Source organism: Oenanthe melanoleuca, chromosome 1, assembly GCF_029582105.1.
Source record: "Oenanthe melanoleuca isolate GR-GAL-2019-014 chromosome 1, OMel1.0, whole genome shotgun sequence".
Classification (NCBI taxonomy): domain Eukaryota; kingdom Metazoa; phylum Chordata; class Aves; order Passeriformes; family Muscicapidae; genus Oenanthe; species Oenanthe melanoleuca.
Window position 1 is genome coordinate 11,784,316 of NC_079333.1, and position 22,059 is coordinate 11,806,374.

Below are 22,059 nucleotides of genomic sequence, written 5' to 3' on the forward strand. Positions count from 1 at the left end.
AAATCCTAGGGGGAAAAAATAAAAATAAGCAATCTGCTAATCTGAAAAAAAGAAAGTACTTTTAGATTACTTTTTACTCAAAATTAACTCCAGTATTTAAATATGTATAACTAGATCTCGTAGCTGCAAAACAAATGTAAATGTCCCTGCAATCCATTACATGTCTGCCACATGGAATTAGCATTTCCCATTTGACAGAAAGAGTTGCTTTACCTAGACAGTGTTATCACAGAATCCTAGAAAGATGTGGGTTGGAAGGGACCTCAAAGATCACCTTGTTCCAAACCCCTGCCATGAGTGGGAACACTTCCACTATCCCAGGGTGCTCCAAGCCCTGTCCAGCCTGGTCCTGACCACTCAGAGATGGGGAAACCTGGGCCAGTGCCTTACCACACTCACAGTAAAGAATTTTTTCCTACTGTCTAATCTAAACCTACTCTCTTATGTAGCAGAAATATAAAATACCAACCAATGAAACAAAAAAAAAAAAATAAATTTTCTTCCAAGTGTTTGATTAATTAAAAAGCAGCAGTTCCCTCCCCACTTTCTGGACAATGACTTGCTGGCATGCAAACCTGCACAGGCATTATCCATGTTGCCAGCAGAATATACCTGCCCAACGTGAGTTCCCAAATAGGGAAACAGGGAGAGCAACATTTTTTCTGAGTTACAACATTGCTCCTAAAAACTAAGATTCTGCATGAAAATAATAGATTAAGACCTTAAATGGATTGAACTGTGGTGTGCTCTATCACACAGGTCTAATTTTGATCAAGACACCTCCCTGTGAATTTAATTATTACCTGACCCAGCCCCAGATGCAGCTGTGCTATCACTGCTGGGGTCTTCAGGCACTGCAATACAAATAAAGCCACACATTTCAGCAAATGTTTTATTTGTAATGTATTCCTTTGTTAAAAGAATTAAGTTTCTACTCTCTAATACTGGCAATTGCAAAGAAACCCAAAACAGATAACCCCTAAACTGTACTAATTCTATCTGTTTTCAGAGACAATTAATATCCTTCTGTTAAATGCCAGTTTTTGGCCAGTTCTTGAGATTATTTTAAGAAGAAATAACTTGAGTGCAAATGAAAACTGGCAAACTTTATCTATTAGACCCCCTCTGGAACTTGGGCCTGAGAAATAAAACTATGTAGTTAATTTTTCAGCATGTGTGCCAGGTGTATGCTTTCCTTTCCCCCAAGTCACAGACTGAGACAAAGCATGAAAAAAATTGCTTCTCCATGGCTTATGTGTCCCCAAAGTCAGCACTCCTAAGTATAATTCCTCGTAAAAACAAAAACAATAAAACAAACAAACCCAAACCTTGCCTGGATCAATAACCAATCTAATGTAACAAAAAGAAAATGCTTCAAATCATACTGAGGACTTCACAGTGTAGATGTTCTGCAATTCCCACAAAAGCAAACAGCAGAAGTGTTAAGTATAACTTAATTCTCCTCACTATCCAGTTGAACTAAAATTGACCCTCATCAGTCTGCTCAGAAACCTGGGCAATGCTAAATCCAGCCTCCCTCAGGCTGCACCATGGCCACTTTCACAGCTGGGAGGAACAGAATCCACAGTGGGTCAGCTGGTCCAGCTTCCCTGCTCGAGCAGGATCACCCCAGAGCCCACGGCACAGGATTGCACCCAGATGGTTCTGGGATATCTGCAGTGAGGGAGACTCCACACCCTCTCTGGGTGCTCTGTTCCAGTGCTTGGTCACTGCACAGTGAAGAAGTTCCTCCTCCTGTTCAGGTGGAATTTCTGTGCATCAGTTCCTGCCCATTGCTGACACCACTGAGCAGAGCCTGGTCCATGCTCTGCCCCTCCCTGCAGGCACTGACAGACACTGGTGAGGTTCCCTCTCACTCATCTCTCCTTGAGGCTGAACAGCCCCAGCCCCCTCAGCCTTTCCTCATAAGAGAGATGCTCCAGCCCTTCATCATCCTTGTCACCCTCCACTGGACCCTCTCCAGGAGCTCCATGTCCCTCCTGCCCTGAGGAGCCCAGAATGGACACAGCACTGCAGATGTGCCTCAGCAGGGCTGAGCAGAGGGGCAGGATCAGTCCCTGACCTGCTGGCAATGCTCTTCCTAATGCAGCCCTGGATCCCATTGCATTCCTTGGCCAGAAGGGCACTGCTGGCTCAGGGACAGTCTGTCCTCCACCAGGACTCTCAGGTCCTTCTCAGAGATATTTCTCTCACCTGACCCTTACCTTGGGACTGAATCAACAAGGTTTACCAACAGACTTGCACATGGAGATTAATCCGTCTTCTGACAACTAAAATCAGGGATTTTCTATTGCCCACTTGCATACACAAGCAATGATGCTACTGATTTTTCCCCTCCTGAACCACAAAATACTCAGACAAACTTAAGTCCCTACACATGCATTTGTGGAGGGGCTTTGGAACAGCTGGAGGATATGGAAGAAAATGATAAAAAATAATAAAACCACAAATAAAACCAACCTGTCCTATGACACCCAGTTATCACTACACAGGCCAATGAACAAACCCACCCTGAACTTCGGCTGATTTCTCAGCTTGAGTTTAAAACCAAACCTAATCCTTTCTTCATGCTAGCCATGCCTTCAGCTCAGCTATAAAAGTTACTCCATTTTCACCTAAAGAGCTAAAAGCACAAAGACATTTAACTTTTTTTTTGTGTGTGTGTCTGTATCTTCCACTCATCCCATCCTCCCCCAGATTTTTTCAGTGCAACTCAGCAACTTTCAGCTACTCAAATGCAGCCCTGCAGCATTTTTGGCAGAGACTAAGATTTCTTGTCATGGTAGACTGATATAAGTTTAAAAAATGCAAAAGTTGTTCTGATTTATAATGTATCATTACTACTTGCATTTTAGAATTAAAACATTTAATCAGCCTGATCCAGCTTTAAAAAGAAATCAAAACAAGGCAGTGTAGTATCACAAATTTATTGAGTTTCGTCAAAGTAATTTTTCAGCATTGAAAATTTCACACATATAAAACAACTTCAACTTCTATGCATTAAAACCAAAGTATGGGTTCTTTTTTAAATTTAAAGCAAATGCTGTGCTTTTTTAAAACATCTCATGAACCAAATTCTTCAGTTATAAAGCTGATAAAAATAAGTGATACACCACTAGAGTTTTTTCTTTGACACATGAAATTCATCTCTTTGGGAAACAATGCTTTTAAAAATTGTATCATGAAAGATACAGACCTGAAAAAGGATAAACAATCATACACAAGGCATAAACATTACACAGAGTAATTCAGACATTTTATAAAGAGATCTGGAAAAGTACCTAAAATAGTGATATTTATTTAGTATAAAACTTCAATAATAAAATATTGCTCATAATAAATAAGAAAACATGAGTTTCATTAATACTGTTCTCCCCTTAAAGCTCTCTTGGATGTAACAGGATCAGATCTGATCAAAAGTCAAACGTTTATTTTGTCCTCTGTATGAAGGAGGCAGGTTTACAGGCCTCAGGTCATCCTTTGCTAGAAACAATTTTATTATAAACAAAACACAGAATTCATTTCAAGGCTCATGCGTAGTTATGGGAAAAAAATAATAATCCCCAAATGTGAATAAACCTTATTACAGTAGATTTTAATACCCAAAATAGTTGCCCTTTTTGTTAAGCCCAAACTGGAATAAAACTTCCCATGGATTTTCAATTATGAATACAAAGAGAAAGCTGCCCATGTTTTCTCAAAAGTCTCTAAATATGGGTGCAGCTGTAATTAAGCTGTTAGGGACAGCCCTAGGGGGATGGAAGTCGTCTCCCTCTATATGGGGACGTTGGGTTTCAGCCCTGCTCTCCCCATCTGCAGGCAGGGCAGCTTGGAGCAGTTCTTGAGCAGCTGCTCGATGGCGATGTGGCGCACGTGGAGCTCCGAGGCCAGCGAGTCCTTCTCCTGCACCTGCTGCGCCAGCTCCTCAAACACATCTGCAACAACAGCACGGCACTGCCTGCTCCTGTGCTCACACAGGCTACAGGCAGTGACAGCACAGGGAAAGGCAAGGACATGTACGTGGCATCATGCACAGAACTCTGCTTCTCCTGGCTCCAGCTTTGGATGCATTGCAAACTGAACAGCATCACTTTGTTCTAGTTACAGATAACCTGAGCCAAGGTGGGTCAGTTTAGAACTCCAAACAAAGCTGACTCTGGCCTGTATCAGCAGTGGTGTGGCAGCAGGACCAGGGCAGAGGTCATCCCCTGTGCTGGGCACTGCTGAGGCCACACCTCAAATCCTGTGTTCAGTTTTGGGCCCCTCAAGGACATGGAAGTGCTGGATCATGTCCAGAGAAGGGAAACAGAGCTGGGGAAGGGTCTGGAGCACAAGCCTGAGAGAGCTCAGCCTGGAGAAAAGGAGGCTCAGGCGAGACCTTATCATTCACAGGAAGGTGGACCAGGTGGGGTCCAGCTCTTCTCTCTGGTAACAAGGATAAGAGGAAATGGCCTTAGATTGCACCAGGTGAAGTCAGATTGGATATTAGGAAACATTTCTTTATGGAAAGGGCTGTCATGCACTGAAACAGGCTGCCCAGGTAAGTGGTGGAGTCACCATCCCTGGAGGGATTTAACAGACATGGAGATTTGGCATTTAGGAACCACTTTCTTTTGTGGGGGACTTAGCAGTGCTGGGTTAATGGTTGCACTTGATGATCTTAAGGGTCATTTTCAACCTTAAAATTCTATGGCTCTAGTCAAATTCTTAAAGAGAATACTGTGCCAATTTGCAGCACCAAAGCAGATTACTTAATGAAAGCACTTAGAAATCTCCCTATATCACACATTTCCATGTAAAACAAGAGACTTCAGCAAGAAACTTATGTGACAGAAAGGTAATAAAAATTTATTTTTTAAAATCAAACCTTTTTAATGACAAGCACCACAAACCCAAAACCAAGAGTATTGAAAAATTCTCACCCTGGATTTGCTTGAGTAGTTTTTCGTTAAGCTGCTTTAACTCTCCTAGAGTCATTGTAGTCACTGCAACAATAAAATTTGTTATTACTACTACCAAAGTCACATAAGCATACCTAAGCAGACCCCTACTTTCTCAAGATTTCTCCTATTTGCACCCTAATAATCAACAGATCCGTGGCAGAAGTCAGAGACAATATTATCAGTCATGAGGAATGTTTGAAAATTCTCTTTTTTAATCTTGATGCAGACAAGATCTATTCCATTAAAAAACCCTCTCTTCCAATGTCAAAAAGGTGGAAAATCAAGCCTGAAAACAGTAGCATCCAGAATCAGAACTGCTTGGCATATTTAAATACTATACCCTCCTCTGACTGCAAAACATGATCTCCTCAGTGTAACCCATGAAAGCACATCTGTTTATTTAACTATGGGCAATTAAAAGGGGACAATCTGAAGTATTTTTTCCTGCTATGTTTCCCAGTGTGCAAGAAGCAGCTTCCTGACAGAATTTCCAGCATGTGGCTCCCTGTTTTGGTTATCAAGGTTTGTGCTTTATGCATACAGGAATAACATACACAGGTCCAGTGAGTAACAAATGTTTCAGTGACAAATGATGAAGGGCAAACCTGGCTTGATTTGAACACCAGCATATAAAAATAGATTTCCTTCTGTGCTCCTGGTGTGAACTACAAATACTCTGTATCATTCAAAAGCCCTTCTGTATCTCAGGTTGTGTGCATGGATCACCCTCACAGAAAATACACACTAAGCCTCAGAGGAGGGGACTGTGAAAGTATTCCTCACTGTCTTTGATCAACAGCAGGGAAGCACTGGCCTGCTTCCTAGGATTCCCTCAGCCCTGCAGTGGACACACGTGGTGCCATGCCTGCTGCTGAGATGCCCTTGTCACCACAGTGAAGAGACAATCTGAACACCACAGGGGGTACCAGGCACTGGCACAAGGTTAAAGACCTTGCAATTCCAAAATGCTGTCTTTAAACTTCAGCAGAGCTGTTTCTGCTGCAGCTTAGCAAAGCTCTCATCGCGTACTTGAGAGAAAAAATGATGCTGCAGCTTTTTTTCCAGAGATTTCTCTGTGCAAAAGGTTTCTACATGGCAAATTTAAAGTCCAGAGCTCTGAAAAAGATGGGTTTTAGCTACCCACTGGATTATTTTATTATCCTAAGCCTTCCCTTTCAAACTTTCTCACAGCTGGCAGTTGTGGGATGTTAAACTGCTGACAGTTCTGCCAAACCAAAGAAGCTGGCAACAGCTAAGACTTGGTACTCAAGACATAATCCCAGTTAAGAATAAAATAGATACATCTTTCTCCTCCATCAGCCAGGTAAGATGTGCTGCTTCCTGCCTTCAGCTATCAATAAACCTGAAAAGTCCCTTCTCACACCTTACCATCCCCTTTAAGCACCATGAAAACCCTGACCAAATTGAATATAGTAATTAACAGCTAAAAATGTCAAGATTGTTTCCTCCTTTTTATACCCAGTGTTAGGATGTTACTTCCCCATTCTTCAGTATTTTCATTAACATTTTGTTATCTGGCAGACAGGCTGGTTCACACTTTTCATGTGAGTGTTTTGGGACAGGACTGTTTCATGGTACATTATTCTGACACAGAAGGGAAACCGAGAAGTAACAGAATTTAACTGAATTTAAATGGAAAAATATTATTCTATCCACAGCTAAGGTAAATTCTGAAGAAATACTGGCCAAGCTATTTACAGTTTCATTAATACTTTTTTCAGTAGACAGCTATGTTGTTAATAGTGAAAGTATTGCAGTAAGAAGGTACCTAATTCTGGTAGGCAAAGTTTTTATCTAACATACAAACTTTATATAATCATAGAGCCTCCAAATGAATGTCTTTTAAAGATAAATACTGCAAAATACAAGCAAAAATGCCTCAAAGCTGCATTATGTAGTCACAACAAAAGAAACAACCTGTTATTGTGCTCAATGCAGATTTGTGTTTCCATCCTAAAAATCAAAGATTGGAGATAAATTCCAAGTCACTAATTTCAGTTAGACAACCCCACAAACCAGGTCAAGCTTCCCTAATTCCTCTGTTATATGCTGTGCTGATTTATGTAATCCCAGTTTATGACTCCAGTGGACAGGTGGTCAAACAGCCCAGTGTATCTGGTTTGATTTATGGCTTTAAGGCTACTAATTCACTACAAATGCAACATGACACATCATGCAGCAGTTAAGTAAAATCCTTTCATGAAGAATGAGAAATGACTCAGCTTCACAAGGACAGAGTTGTCAGTTTGTTAAAAAAAATTGGGAGTCTAAAGAAGCCAATTCCAACTTTTTACAGTAACTCTTGCTCTTACTCTTCTGATATTCTGATTCCATTATTACCTTGTTTTTCATCAGCTGTTTTTCCCTGGAATACTTTATCAGTATTTATGTTTTCTTTCTCAGGTCTTTTGAAGTTCAGAAACTCTCTCTAATTACTTTCCTCATCTACAAAAGTAAGAGTGGACACACACCAGTTCAGGACCAAGTACTGCCTAAAAAGCAGGATGTAACAGCACATACCTCTAGGAATCTATCCCTAACACATCTCATGCAGCCTGATTCCAGAGACACTAGAATATCCTAGATTTTTCTAAAGATTTCTTCTAGTGATATTCTTAAACAACAGGAATTTTTTTCTAATTTTCTTTTATTTTCACTACCACCACACTCATCAAAAGATAGCTCAGGTCTTCTGCTACAACCTTTAAGAGGACATAGTGGTAAATTTTCCTATTTTCTTATGCTCAACAAACACAGGGAAAAATCAAATCCAGTAAAATGCACAAGAAAAGTCTGCTACTATTAAGATTATTTCACAAGTTTGCTCTGCTACATGACCTCTAATTTCCCCTGTTGCTTAGGGCAGGTCTCTGCAAAACATAACTCAGGGCACTGTGCAAGTTCAATAAGAGAGAGATTTGCAGGAGCTGTGTAACCTCCACCTCCACAGGCAGGGCTGTGCAGCTCCCAGGAATGACATATTGAAATTATTTTTTCTGCATAAATTAGACATGTCATGTATCACACTGGGCTACAGCTAAGAGTAAAATTTCCAAAAAAGCCAACAAAAAAGCCCAGCCAAACCACCCCATTTGCTCAGCCCAGTAGCTCTTTTTTCCCCATGGATTTTACATGCTGGACTTCAGGATGAGAACCAATGCCCTGTGGAGACATGAAGTGGTCAACAGGTATTTGAAAGAATGCCCTTGTTTGCTAGGCTGTGTGTAAAGGGATGCATACTCACATTCCTCCCTGCTGTGCTGAGGATGTCTCCTATGAACACTGGCAAGTGAGTCACCTTCAGCTTTTTCAGCTTTCTGGACTTGGCTGCGGTTGGACCACAAAACGCTGCTGCAGCAGAAGGTAGCACCGAGTCTGAAGTCAGGGGATTCTCTTGGTTCCAGCAGAGTCTGTGAGCAGCTTGACATGCCTCCAGATTTCCCATCTATCCATTTTGCAGAGTATCTAGGTACTGGGGAGTCAAACTGTGGGAGTAATTTTCTATCAGTCTGATGTCTGAAGCTAAAAAGCTGGTGTTGGGATGGTTTTGAGCTTTCAGAATCAGAGTCTAAATCCTTGTTTTGTGCATATTGTATAATCCAGTTAATTTTTTTGCTCAAGATATTTTTTACTTCTGCATAAGGACTTTTAGAGAGCTTTGATCGTGGACAGTCCTGATTTGCTATCAAGTGGAATTTTTCAAAGCAGTCTCTGTGCCCCCTTAAAGATCTTGTATGTAGAAGATCTGACTTTGGTACTCCTGTAAAGATACAACAGAAAGAAGTTCACTTACTGCTAATTTTTTAAAATCTTTACTCACAAGCAACCAAGAAAACAAGAACTTTAGTGATGCTTTCCTACTAACAGTCTTATCACTGAAGCAAACCAGGGTACCTCACAGTCCAAAATTTGTGAAGTTTCCCTCAGGCTTGAGTCCTTGTCACGCAGTGTTTTGCACACCATAACCTCTAGAGCAGGACTTCAGCATGTGCCTTTTGCATGGTGACAGAGATGAAGCAAACTGACAACATGCTGCATCACCCCTACACACAAATGAATAAGCTGCAGAATTAAAATAAACCAAACTGTGTATCAGCAAGTTCTATAGAATGATCCTGAAGAGCATTTTGACAGCACTCACACAAGCTCCCCTCTTCTATGCATAACGTTATGAGCCATCTGCTCAAATACTGCAGGGTGCAGCCTTGTCTCATTCAAGTGGTCAAACAGAACTCAGATTTCAGCCATAGTTTATTATTTTGCACTAGTACAAGCCTGCAGCCTAGCTAGGGAAGCAAGCCCTAATACTGTCAATGCTTGCCAGCATTAAGCTGTCCTGAAATTCATTGAAAGTGTGTTGGTTTTGGCTGGATAGAGTTCATTTTTATCACAGTGTAATTTGGGGCTGTGTTTTGGATTTTTACTGTAGGTTTTCATTATCACTGAGCAGGGCTTACACACAGTCAAGGCCCTTTCTGCCTCTCTCACCAGCCCAACAGTGAGTGGCTGGGGGCAGTGGGAAAGGACACAGCTGATCCCAACTGACCCAAGGGAAATTCCACACCATATGGCATCATGCTCAGTGCATAAAGCTGGGGAAAGAAGGTGGAAGGGAGGAATGTTTGGAGTGATGGTGTTTGTCATCCCAAGTCACTGTTATGCATGACAGAGCCCTGCTCTCCTGGGGATGGCTGAACACCTGCCCAGCCATGGGAAGCAGTGATTGAATTCCTTATTTTGCTTTGCTTGTATGGGCAGCTTTTGCTCTCCCTTTGAAACTGTCTTTGTCTCAACCCACAAGCTGAAATTCTCTCCCCATCCCACTAGGGTTAAACCATGACATCACACAAGATGGATGTTTATTTTCCTCTTTGCTCATCCTTCCCCAAAGACTGTTCAAATAGCTACAGCAGGTAACTTAAACCCCTAAGTAACTGCTAGTGATTGACAGGTTAAAAAGGAACACAATCTGTGAAGATCTGCAGTTGGTGAGTGAACACAGATGGTATGACTATTCCAGAAAGTTAATAGTGCCCCAGTACAAAATTGCTTTCTGCAAATTTAGTGGATATTTATTTTTCTTCAGATTCACCTACACAGTAGATTCAGAATCCAAGTCCAGAGTAACGAACAGTTTGTCATTTATCTCAGTACCCCACATACTACTTGGGAGGTCCCCAATACTATGAAAACAATTCTGTCTAACAAGTTTGTCACTGCAAATAACAATAATATACCTGTGAACAGCTGAAATTGCTTCATGTCAAAGTATTTACACCAACAAACAATGTAACTGGATCTCTGAATGTAGGCAACATGAACCAACCTGCAGCCATCCTATCTTTTTGCCATTTAAAAGAAAGAACATGAAATGCAACAGATAACAAAATCTGGTAACAGAGACATTTACAGATGATTAGAGGAAAGCTACATGTTACAACAAATCTCAGTTCGATCTGATTTACTCTCTTAAATTCTTGTGGTAAAGTGGAATCTCCCCACCCCAAAGGATTAAGAAATGATACTTTTAAGTTACTGAATGCCACAAAATCCCACACTACTCTCAAAATTAACCTGAAAAGATAAAATTTTTAACTTGACACTGTGAAAAGAAATTCAAGCACTTCATTTTTATTATCTCACTTGTTGGCAACTGCTGTTTGAAGTTGAGGAGTTCAAACATCAAGAGTAGCCATTATAAATCGTTGATTTTCCACTATTTGGGCAGCACTGAAACTTCAGTGCATTATTTTCTGGCTATGTTTCTGAGAGTGCACACAATTTATGGGGCAAAATGTCTAAAAAACTGGAAAATAAAAGAAATCAGCAGTGGAATTTATTTTGTTCTTAGCAACAGGGGAAAAAAGGTAAAGTTGTGAAAACAGATATTCCTTCTGTTCATGAGGTAATTATTAGAAGAAACAAAACTCACACACTAACCAGAGGCACCTTTTAAGAAGGAAGTTCTGGAGTAGGTTCTCACTCCACACCTCAAAACACTTTTCAGCCTCTTTCAGCAAACAGATATTCACCAACTTAAACTCTACATATTCTGCCTACTTTCAATGCTATTTTACCTCTCTATCTTTACAGAGACTTAAAAAAGCCCAACAAACATTTCCACTGAAAACAAGAAAAACAAGTCATTTGTTTTCATGACTTATCAGCACCATTTAACAGAGCTGCTTAACTCAAACAAATCCTTAAATCTTTAAGCCATCAAGGGAAAGCAAACACTGTCCAGTGAAATTACAAGGCAAATATATTCACAACACTACAAACCCCAGAAAACCAAAGTGATTTGTTCAATGCTATTGCTTTACCCAAGTGGTTCTTCAACATTCTACTTTGTTGCTGCTCATAGTGCTTTCTTTTACTCACAGAAAACAATCAATGGGCTGAAAAACACATTTTGCACAATTTTTCATACAATAATGCTGATGAACCCACCTAACAAGCACACCCACACAACAAATGACAGAATACTGATGGTAGCACTTAAAAAAAGAAATTCCTTTGAGGCTGCTTCATTATTTCAATGAGAATAAATGCTACTTGCCCAGTAGGAGAAGAGCATGAGACCACACAAAATAGCCAACACACAAATTGTTGCACAAAAAAAAGAACAAATGCAGCATGACTTCATGAAGCTGAATTATGTCCAAGTTTTAAGCTCAAGGTTATTCAAGTCTTTCCTTCTGATGAACTTATCTTTTAAGAGTTTTGAACATTGCTAACTTCCCTGTTCTAAAGGCATGCTGCTCAAAGAGATCTGTTTTATCTGAACTCAGTAATAGAGTGCCTGAAATGAGCAATTATTACAGAAGAAAAAACCCATGCTACTTCAAGAGTTTAAACTTTGCTATTTATATGCCACACATTGGCCACAATTTCCCTGTTTCTAAGCACAGAGCGAGTTCTTGCGAAACACTTCCAGTATGCAAGGTCAGAATTTACATCCTACCCCTTCTCTTACTCCACTGAAAAACCCCAAAAGGGTTTTTATCTAAAGAATCTTGAATAAAGTAAGGAACTGAAAATGTGCAAAACCAAACCACTTTTATAGAGAACTGCTAACAAACCTGCTTCAGCTCTCACATAACTGGCTTGGATTTTTACTGTAACAGTCACACACAAAACTAAAACAGCATCAATCTCTCTTTTGTCCTAAGCTGACAATTAGTCCTTTCCTATGCAGAGAACATCAGCCATAACCTTCTGGAAGAGCTGAGCAGGGACAGCAGCTGCTGTGCCAGCACAAACTAGCAATCACACACCAGAATTACAGCAAATAAGGGTATGGTTCTTTGGAACAAATCCTTCTGTTGTGGCCAATACCATCAGCTTTATGAGGCAGAAAAGATGTCCACTTCTTTTTGGGAAGACTTCATACTACAGTCAGATTACTTCATGTTTTCCCCTTCATCACAACTGCAGAAAAAGCTACAATCTGATGAGCTGGCATGGACCAAGTGATATATAAAGATGATGCAGTTTTATTGCTTTATTCAACACTATACACCAGGAGATGAATAAAGCATAGCAAGATTTCTTTACAAAACAAGAAGCAATACTGTAATTTTGACAAACAGCTACTGTAAGTTCCGGGGTCTTTCACAGGGTTTCAGCTCTATCTCCACATTTCTGTTTGCCAATACCAATCTGAATATTTCTTACTTTTTGTCTGATTCTTCAAGTCTGCAATCATAAAACCACCAACTTCATTTCCCATCACATTTGCAGGTGTGTGTACATTTGCCTCCTGTCTTCCTTTCTAAGAACAGGATTGCAGACTATGTCCAAGAATGTCCTACACTTTAATTTTTCAGAGAAGGAAAAAACCCCTCAAAAAGAAAGAAAAAACCCACAACCACACAGAGCAGAAAAGTAGAAAAGTTTAATCTGCAGGGAAGAAATGAAAAAATATCCTACTAAATTCACTAATATCTAGAGCACAGCTCACAAACTTAAGACAGCACTGATGCTATTAGGAAACAAGTTCAGGCCAGAAATCATTCCTCAAGTGCACATGAAGCACAGGCTGATGCCAAACCTCCAGACAAATCATGAAACAATGTAAGTGCTTACAATCCATTATTTGTTTCTGATTCTAGTAACTCATGTGTCCTAGATGAAATATGAATGTATCACTTCACTTAATATCTTTGTATATTGACTTGAAGAACAGGACTTCCTACATAAGTGCCTAATGTTAAGGCAAAAAAAAAACTCAACCCAAATCCCGACTATTTCAATTTCTAAGCTGTGCAAGGCAGGCAGTCAACATGACTCCTAATCCACTCCTACAAAGTAATTCTGTAAATGCATGACTAGCAATCAGGGAGTTTAATACACATTTTTGTAACTTCTATTTATTCATAACTGTAATGTAGCTGAGAGCAGAGAGAATGTTCACCTGGTTATCTGATAAATAATCACATCTCTACAAATTCTACCCCATTTTGAGGCATTTGTACTTTAAAGTAAATGAGTTTCTAACATCTAAGAGTCTTCTGTTTTCTGGTTTTTTTTGAGGGCAAAAAACCTATAAAGACTTTATTTCTGCCTTTGCAACTGATTCACTGAGAACTATGTATAACTCTTCTTCATTATAAAAACACAGAACTAAATTGAAATATTTGCTCATGTTTATATAAAGCTGGCTAGAATTAATTGGAGATTATAATAGTGATCAACAAGTTCAATTCAAAAGGAATGTTCTTGAATACCAAGATTATTCCACATCCCTTCACAAATGTTTCCACAGAAAAAAAATAAATCAGTGATCATCAGCCTGCTTGTTTATCTTCAACAGGAGTTTTTTTTCATTTGTTTGTTATTCTCTTAAAAACAAACAAACAACCAAACTTCTTATTTGGTCTTTCAGACCCATCCTTTGGAAATAACATTAAAGAAAACCTGCATTCCCTTCTTAGCTAATTTCTAATGTATTGCTGTAAACTAATTGGTTTTTTGCAACAGTGAATAGCAGCTGAAGTGGAAAATCCCCCCTGAATCTAAGATGAACTAAAATTAACAGGAATACCTGTAGACACATGAATAGTCATGATAAGTTTGTGCTATGCCATTTGTTACTTAAAGCCCCTTAAAGAATTTACAAATGCTTATGGGTAAAATTTATTCCTGACTCCAGTTTGAGTTAGCTTTGGAGAGTCAGCCAATGAAGAAATGCTTCTCAAGCACAGTTCACCTCATCTGAACCAATCTCCAGAGAGATTTGGGACAGACACACCTCTGCTCTTCTCCTTTAATCCTAGAGTAAGCAAGAGCCCTTGCCCGTGGCTGCCCACTTTCAGAGCCCTGGTCCTCACTCTGCATTCCGAGATGTTCCAGCTGCTGTGCACCTCAGGAGCACTCTGTAAACAGGGATGTTCAGCCAGCTCATGGAACAGCTCCCAGACATCTGTGAGTGTCCACCAGGAACACAGAGATCAGATGAGCCCCATGTGCTTTACCTTGTGTGCAGGGCCAAGACCTGCAGCAGACAGAAAAGCTTCACAAGACATTAAATCTTCACGTCTATCTATTTTAAGCCACTGCTTAACTTCTACCAAGAGTGCTGAAAGAGGGAGGTTCCCAGAAAAGCAGATACCAAGATCTGTTCAAAATGCATGAAACAAAAGCAGACCTAAGACAAAAAGTTATCCACATGTCTAAATGACAAAACCCTGATATTCTTCAGCTGTACAATTCTGCCAACACTGAAAAGCAGGATCATTAGAGATGTGTATCTCCAGTATATCTGCCTGACAAGATGTAAAGCCAACTGCTATTTTTAAGCATTTACATGCATTTTCATTTGAGAGTTAAATTTTATGATTTATTAGACTGGCTAGAAGGAAAATGCCAGTTCCATTCATTAACTTCTAAAACCAGACACTTTGTAAAGACTAGATATTATCTTGTCCATAAATTAAAGTTCTCTCCTTGCTTTCATATGATAATGCCAGTACTTTCCATACATCAAGTGTGCACACAAATCACCTCCCACTTCATTTCTATCAGCTCATTTGTATTTTAGCACAGAGCAAAGACATCAGATAGAACGGAGATCCAGCTGGCCCCTTGCAAATCACATTTCTTATAAACTACTTTACTAAGAAGAGTTTGCTACTGTATTAAACAAAGCAATGTATTCTGATGAAAACTTCACTACAGAAAATATTACACATACTTTGTAAGAAAAATCAGTTAAACAGACGTAGAAGAGACTAGAAATCATAAACTGGTATTTCTGTAGTCTGAATTATGCCAGGTAACATAAATACTCAATTATCTCATTTGCAAGGACAAACTTCCCAAATTTACACATTAAGAATGGAAAAATGTACTTATTGAACCAGCTCCACAGCTTGACATTACTCAGTGGTACTTGTACATAGCATCTCCAACCACGTTCAGACTTGTAGTTAAGAGCTTTAGTGGAAACTGCAACTAATTTCACATGTCCATTCAAGTTTGCAGAAATGAGTCATACCCCTGGCCTGCAAATGCTACCTTGAAACAAGTTCTCATCTATCTAGTCTAAAGGGCAACAATGGAAATTTTTAGCTTTTTTTGCCAGAATAATCTATTTTACTGCTTATTATTTCATTACCATTGAAAAAATAATGATGTGTAATATTCTGGAACAGAATTAAATCAAACAGTGATTTCCACTTCTTTCAACTATACCTTACAATACATTTTATTTCGGTGAGATATTCTTCTGTAGGGTGTAAGAAGGAAAAAAAATCTGAAATTTGAGTGCTTACAGTTTGCAACAACTAAACCCATCCCCTCCTTTTTTTTTTTTTCTTCTTTTTTAAATGAACACAGAATGAGGATATTATAGAAAATTTTATAGACCCTAACAGGAAAAAAAGCTATGTGGCAAGACAGACTTATTTATAACATCTTGTCTCAGCCTGGAGACTGAGATGCACTAACCTGATGCAGAAATTGCCTCAAAAGCTGAGTTTATCAGCACTTTAAAGGACCATGGAAACCTAACTACTTCAACATAAATCAGGGGAATGGATGCCTAGTTCTTACACTGTCTCTTATATTACAGGACCTGAGATGAGAACTGTCATTTGCTATTCAACTGTTCAGCTCTAAACAGAAATGGAAGTGAGCCAGTTTGCTTGCCAGCCAACATTCTCCAAGATGTTATTGTAGTTAGCAGCACTGGACAAGCAAAAGAGTAAAAAAATAACTCAATCAATCACATTTTCCACTTCTATCACTGTTTGTCTCCATTACAACCCTTGAATGTGAGGAAACACAGGTTTTTAAATAATACTGCATTAAAAATACCAGCATAAACCCAGTTAAAGACAGATACACTATGTAAAATAATGTAAAGGTAAAGCATAATTATTATAGACTTCCAAGTTTGATGTTAAACAAAAACATTCAAGCATTAAGATCTTGAAGCTGGGATTTCCAGAGGATCCCAGGACACAGCTGCTGTGTGTAATGCCCTCCCATGAGAAGAAACCTGAACATCTCTTAGCACACCACAGGCAGGACCCTCTGGCTGCTGCTGTGTGAGCACAGGACACTCAGTCACACAGAGCAACAGACTGGTTTGGGTTGGAAATGACCTTAAGGATTATCTCATTCCAACCCCCTGACTAGACCAGGCTGCTCAGAGCCCCACCTCTCCTGTCCTTAAAACACTTCTAGGGATGGAGCATCCACAACTTGGAAATGCTACAACTGGAGTTTCAAAGCATCATGTTCAGGTAGAGGACTTTGTTTTGTTGATGTATACATTTGCAGACAGTTTTTATACATACACAAGTGTGTATTTTTGAGTTTTCATGCACTTCTCCCCATCCTTGAGGTATCACTGCAGATTTGTTGTTAGTACCATATCTCTGCTAGTAGAGTTCAGTTAACCATTCTCTCATATTCTAATGAAATTAAAAAGAAGAACTTTGTTTCAACTAAAACACAGCACGTGACTTCCTGGCTTATGCAAACCATGAATTCAAAACATTTCCTGTTCCAATCCACTGATTACTACTGTGACACCTACTCAGAAAAACAAACAAGGCACAATCTCTGATGTCCACTGCATCTGCCCAAAACAAAAGCCAACATCAAACTCCAGCAGATCCTCCCCACCATATTATATTCTAATATAATAGGATATTCTAAACCCCATGTAGAACTTTAAAAACACTGTCCACAATCAGGTGATTTTTCAAAATGTTTAGTATTTCACATCTAAGTACTCTGCATATTTTAAACTTTAAGAAACACATTAATATTCTGTTGTGTTATATCATTGGACTGTGACCCTTCAGACACAAAAGGCAGTTTGGCAACAGAAGTATTTATGTGTAGCTTAGCCCACTCAGCTTCTCACAGTGTGAATCCTCAAACTAAGTGAGCCAGATGAGCCAGTGAAACAGGAAAAAGACACTGCCCTTCCCAGAGACAAGACTGCTCGCTCCCACTGCTTCTACACTGAATACCAGAACTGCTAAACTCTCCTGAGCACGTTGCTCTTTCCTTGTTCAAGAAAGACTGATGACATTTAACAGGGTTAAGTTTAAACCTGCATATTGGCTTTAGTTATTTCAATGCCCTCACTCTCTTTTCTTCTCCCCTTGCTACCACTCTTTCAGCCAGCTTCAGAGAAATAGATCCTATAATCCATATGTATCACTCCTGAATGAATTCTGGGACAGACACCACAGCTGATCTCCCAGTTACACTCAAACCAGCAGCTTCTGTGAATTAATTGAACTTAGTAAGAAGCATAGTCACAGTTCAGGCTAAGATATAATTTTACTTCACTAAATTATTAAAAATCTACTATTAAAAAAAATCAGGATGGAGACCTGATATCAGATAAAAACCAAAGGTTTTATGACAGAGTAACTGACCTCCTTATTCAGAAATTCAAGAGTTATTTAATCAAGACAGACCACAGATTAAGCTTTCTGTATAGCTTTCTGTATTCTGTATATTCTCTATAAAGGGCTGTAAGAGAAACTCAGTTTTCTTGGTTAGTTATGTAAAGTTACCAAGACACTGTCCAAACATACTAAAGGTTACAAATAAACACTCCAATGTCAGAAAAGTAATGGTTGAGCCATGTCACAACACTAATCCAGAAATGAGTCATTATTAGAGATGGGGATGGTCTCCAAGTCCCCTATTTCTAATTCCTCCTCTTACTGACCCAAGCCAATCAACAACATCACCACTGAGACACAAGGAACCCTGTACAGCTGCTGAACTCACAGGTGCCAGGAGATGCAAAGATTCACCATCACTAGATTACACTGTAATTAAATGCAGCTAAGTAAATTATATTTCTGTAGTGTTTTGTTCATAGACTTGAGAAAACATGTTTCAAGGTGGGCTCAGCTCCCAGACATGGATTTGCCATGTCCAGATGCTGCTGGCATGAGGGGAAACAGAATTATCCTCATCAGTTTTGTTAAAGCATTGCAATACGACACCCTGCTAAAAAAAGAAACCTGGTAAGCTTATTTTCAGAATTCCATACCTAGACACACAAATCAAAATAATTTAGGTCAGAAAAGACCTTTAAGATGATTAAGTCCAACTGCAAAGCTAAGATTGCCAAGCCCACTGCCTGCCCTTGCACATCCATCTGTAATGCTCCTTTCCATCCTGACCCAGCTCCTGGTGCAGACTGCATGGTCAGGAAAGATGGAAGAGGTGCCATACATTCCAATTAAGTCAGACAGCACTTAACACATGGAAGTTAACAGGGTGCTGCAAACAGTGGGAGTACTCAAGCATCCTGCAAGATGCTGAGCTGTGACTAATAGCCTGCCTGCTCTCCAACAGCAGCTATTTCCTGCTCCTCAGAGGGAGCAGTTCCACATGCACATCAACACCAAAAATGAGCAAGCCTGTCTTAGCTGTTGCACGAGTATCTTTTTAGAATTGCCTAGTTCACTTCCTGAAATACTTAATATATGTATGGGTTTTAATTGCTGACAGCTTTAAATATGATGCTAAATAAAAACACAAGCTACCAGTGAGATTGACACTCATCTGTAAGTGTGGGATAACACATCTACAAGAGTTGATGCAACTTGCAGCTGATTCTGTCCAACAAGTTTTAATGCATCTGAACTCCATTAAAACATAACCAGGAGGTCAGTATGAGAACATCCAGTATAACACAGTGCTTTAGAGAATTACCCAATTCATATTGTACCCAGTCTGCCAAAAGACTTATTTTAGACACATAAAAATCCATCTTTGTCACAAAAAAATACAAGAATGTAGATATGTCAAAATAGGAAGAGCGTGACCATAGATATGGTAGAGAGCTGACTCATGCAGTAGCTCAGCTAAAAAGCCTTCTAATGACTCCACATTAAAAGTCACTGACACAGCCTCTGGTACCTTTAAGCTTCCCCTCCCTTTGAGGGGTCACAGTACACCTTTTCAAAGTGGCACACAAAAGACAGACTATCAGAAATTGAGGCATTTTGATGCTACCATGATCAAAGACATGTATACTTTTATTATGCAAAAATAAAAGAATTGCAATGGTCCATGTAACTTCAGGGGAGCTTTTATCACTACTCTATTCCAAGCAGCCTCTTTCTAAAATTAACTGGAAATGTAGAAGATTATGCAAAGCTTTGCACAGATTAAGTCTTTCCTACTATCAAGGCTATTTAGAGCAAAAATTCCCAAACCTATTCCACTTAAACCACACGATCACTTTGTAATGTCACAGCTATAACAAGCAGCTTTGACAAATCCACAGCTTATCTCAAACAACAGAGCACAGGAACCATCCAGCAATTTTTTAATGTGTTCTATCACTTTCAAAACAAAACTAGATTAGTGATGTAATGGAAGTACTTAATTCTCATTGTGTCAGTATGTTTTTAAAGTCTAGAGAGAGAAACATCCTCTCTCCATATTGTGAAATCCAAACCTAACATCCTAAAGCAAAAAATTCAAACAGACTCACAGGTTGTCCTAGGTTAGACAACTGGTCCTGAGTTTTATCAAAAAGTGCAAGTACACAGGCATGTCTCTTCTGAACAAAAGCAAAAAACATGGCAATTACTACTGAAGTATCAAAGTATTGTTCAGATTAAAATACTCTGCCTTGACTAGCAATGAAAGTCTACTATCTATTATTAACAAATGATAACAGAAATGATGGGACTAATCACATAACACTGTTGAGATCTCCATATTCAATTGCCTCACAGCAACATAAATTATCTGGGTAGTCACATCTACATATAATTGGCAAAGACCACTCTATAAAAGTGGAAGAAGTTTGTTGTTCCAAAGCCAAGCAATTTGACTTAAAAAACAGCCAAAGATAATATACTGTGCATTCACGCATGAAGAAAAGCAACAAGATGGGGAAATTCTTTACCAAAACAGGTTTACAATTTTAAAAATACTATCCTGGAGGCCAAAATGGTTTTACAAGATTTGTCTTTTAAGAGATAGAAGAAAATTCCTACTTGAAAATCTGCAGACTTTAGGAAGCTTTGATAACGAACCCTGTTTTATCATATTACACATACCAACATTTTATGAAAACAGAAATTAGTAGATCTAGTGAAAGCAAAGTGATCTGCAAAACCCCGAATGTTATGCTATAAAATTTTCAAATTAAGCTTGCTTTATACATAGATCCCTCGTAATCAGTGAGGAAACCTGCTGAATAAAGGCAGGACACGATTCAGATCCCGAGCTCAACATCAGAAATCTAGTGCCAGGAGATGGAATAAACACCATGGCATTTCAGAGGCTCTGGAAAGCGGGGAATCACCTTCCTGTCTGGAGGAACAGCACCCACCTTTACCAGACACGAGCTAGAAAGTAAACTGGTTTAAAACTTTCTACACAAGCGCTTCCAGAGCCGCGAGCCGATGGAAGCTGTCGGTGCTCCTGCTCCCAGCCTCACTCACCTTCGATGTTCAGCTCGAAACAGACGTGGCAGAAGGAGAGCGTCTCCTTCTCGGTGCCCAGCTTGCAGACGCTGCAGATGTTGTCATCGTCCAGGTCGATGCTCACGAACTGCTCCTCGTTCATAGTGCCTGGGAAGGACACGGGCGGCAGGGTTGGAGCGGAGCGCCGGCCGCGGCGAGGGGAGGGCAAGGGCGGAACGAGGGCGGGAGCGTCCCGGCAAAGTTTTCCCTTCACAGAAACTGGGGCCAGGCCGCACAGCGGGGCCGGCACGGACCGAGATTTCCCCTTCCCTCGCTGGAAGGCTGTCCCGTCCCGCCGGGCTCCCCAGCGACTCCATCGCCAGCTCCATCATCGCTGCCCCCTCCACCAAACCCTCCATCCCTCGGCGCGCCAGCACCGCGCACGCCCCGCCGCCGCCCGCACCGCTCTACCCTATCCCCTACCGCTAATCCCACCGCGATCCCGATCCCGGTCCCGGCCCCAGCCCCGGCCCCGGCCCCGGCCCCGCTCACCGTCCCCCGCCCCGGCCGCGCTCCGCTTTGTCCGCCCGCCCGCGCCGCCACCGCCGGAGCTCTCGGCGCCGGGCACCGCCCTCCGCTTCCGGCCGCCACCACGGCCCGGCGGGCGGGGGGCACCGCGGGGCTCGGGCCGCTCCCCGCCGCACACGGGCACCTGGGGCCGCCTCGGAGCTGGCCAGCGGAGCGGGAGGAGCGAGGAGCTCCGGTTTTCCCGGGCCTCTGAGCGGACAGGGCGGCGGGGAGCGGCCGCGCTCCCCCCGCAGCAGTTGGTCTGCGCCGCGCGGGCGGGCTGCGCGCGGGCGGTGTCGCGGCTCCGCCCCTGTCGCGGCCCCTGTGGCGGCTCCGCTCCTGTCACGGCGCTGTTCCTGTCGCGGCCCCTGTCGCGACTAGCGCTGCCAGCGTGGTTCACCCCGAGCCCCTTTACACCTGGTGACGGCGCCCGGCGTCCGCTGCGATTTGGTTTTGTTAGAGGTGGGGGCTGAAAAAAAGATACAGTGGTGAAATATCGATTCCGTTCAGGAACCGATATTAAAACCCGGCCAGGGCTCTGCTGGCGCTCCGAAGATGAAGCCAGAACCGGTCACAGAATCACAGATTGTGGGTAGGGT

The 22,059-nt window shown here is 41.0% G+C and overlaps 1 protein-coding gene across 1 annotated transcript; it reads right to left on the bottom strand.

The window, feature by feature from the left end:
- Nucleotides 1-2,932: 2,932 nt before the first annotated feature.
- Nucleotides 2,933-21,545, bottom strand: C1H21orf91 (chromosome 1 C21orf91 homolog). The gene is made up of 5 exons (XM_056496514.1): nucleotides 21,446-21,545; nucleotides 20,933-21,061; nucleotides 8,230-8,745; nucleotides 4,944-5,006; nucleotides 2,933-3,956 (listed from the first exon to the last, which is right to left on the bottom strand). Exons 2-5 carry the CDS (start codon nucleotides 21,054-21,056, stop codon nucleotides 3,796-3,798), a joined length of 864 nt encoding a protein of 287 aa, XP_056352489.1. The 5' UTR covers nucleotides 21,057-21,061; nucleotides 21,446-21,545; the 3' UTR covers nucleotides 2,933-3,795.
- Between the last annotated feature and the right edge of the window lie 514 nt (nucleotides 21,546-22,059).

What these genes read in the sequence shown, in the direction of transcription:
- C1H21orf91 (XM_056496514.1), bottom strand. Translation starts at nt 21,056, where the DNA reads ATGAACGAGGAGCAGTTCGTGAGCATCGACCTGGACGATGACAACATC. An exon ending in TCAGCACAGCAGGGAGGAAT is followed by an intron (nt 5,007 to 8,229) that starts GTGAGTATGCAT and finishes TTATTGTTGCAG; the next exon opens with TGACTACAATGACTCTAGGA. An exon ending in ACTACTCAAGCAAATCCAGG is followed by an intron (nt 3,957 to 4,943) that starts GTGAGAATTTTT and finishes CTGTTGTTGCAG; the next exon opens with ATGTGTTTGAGGAGCTGGCG.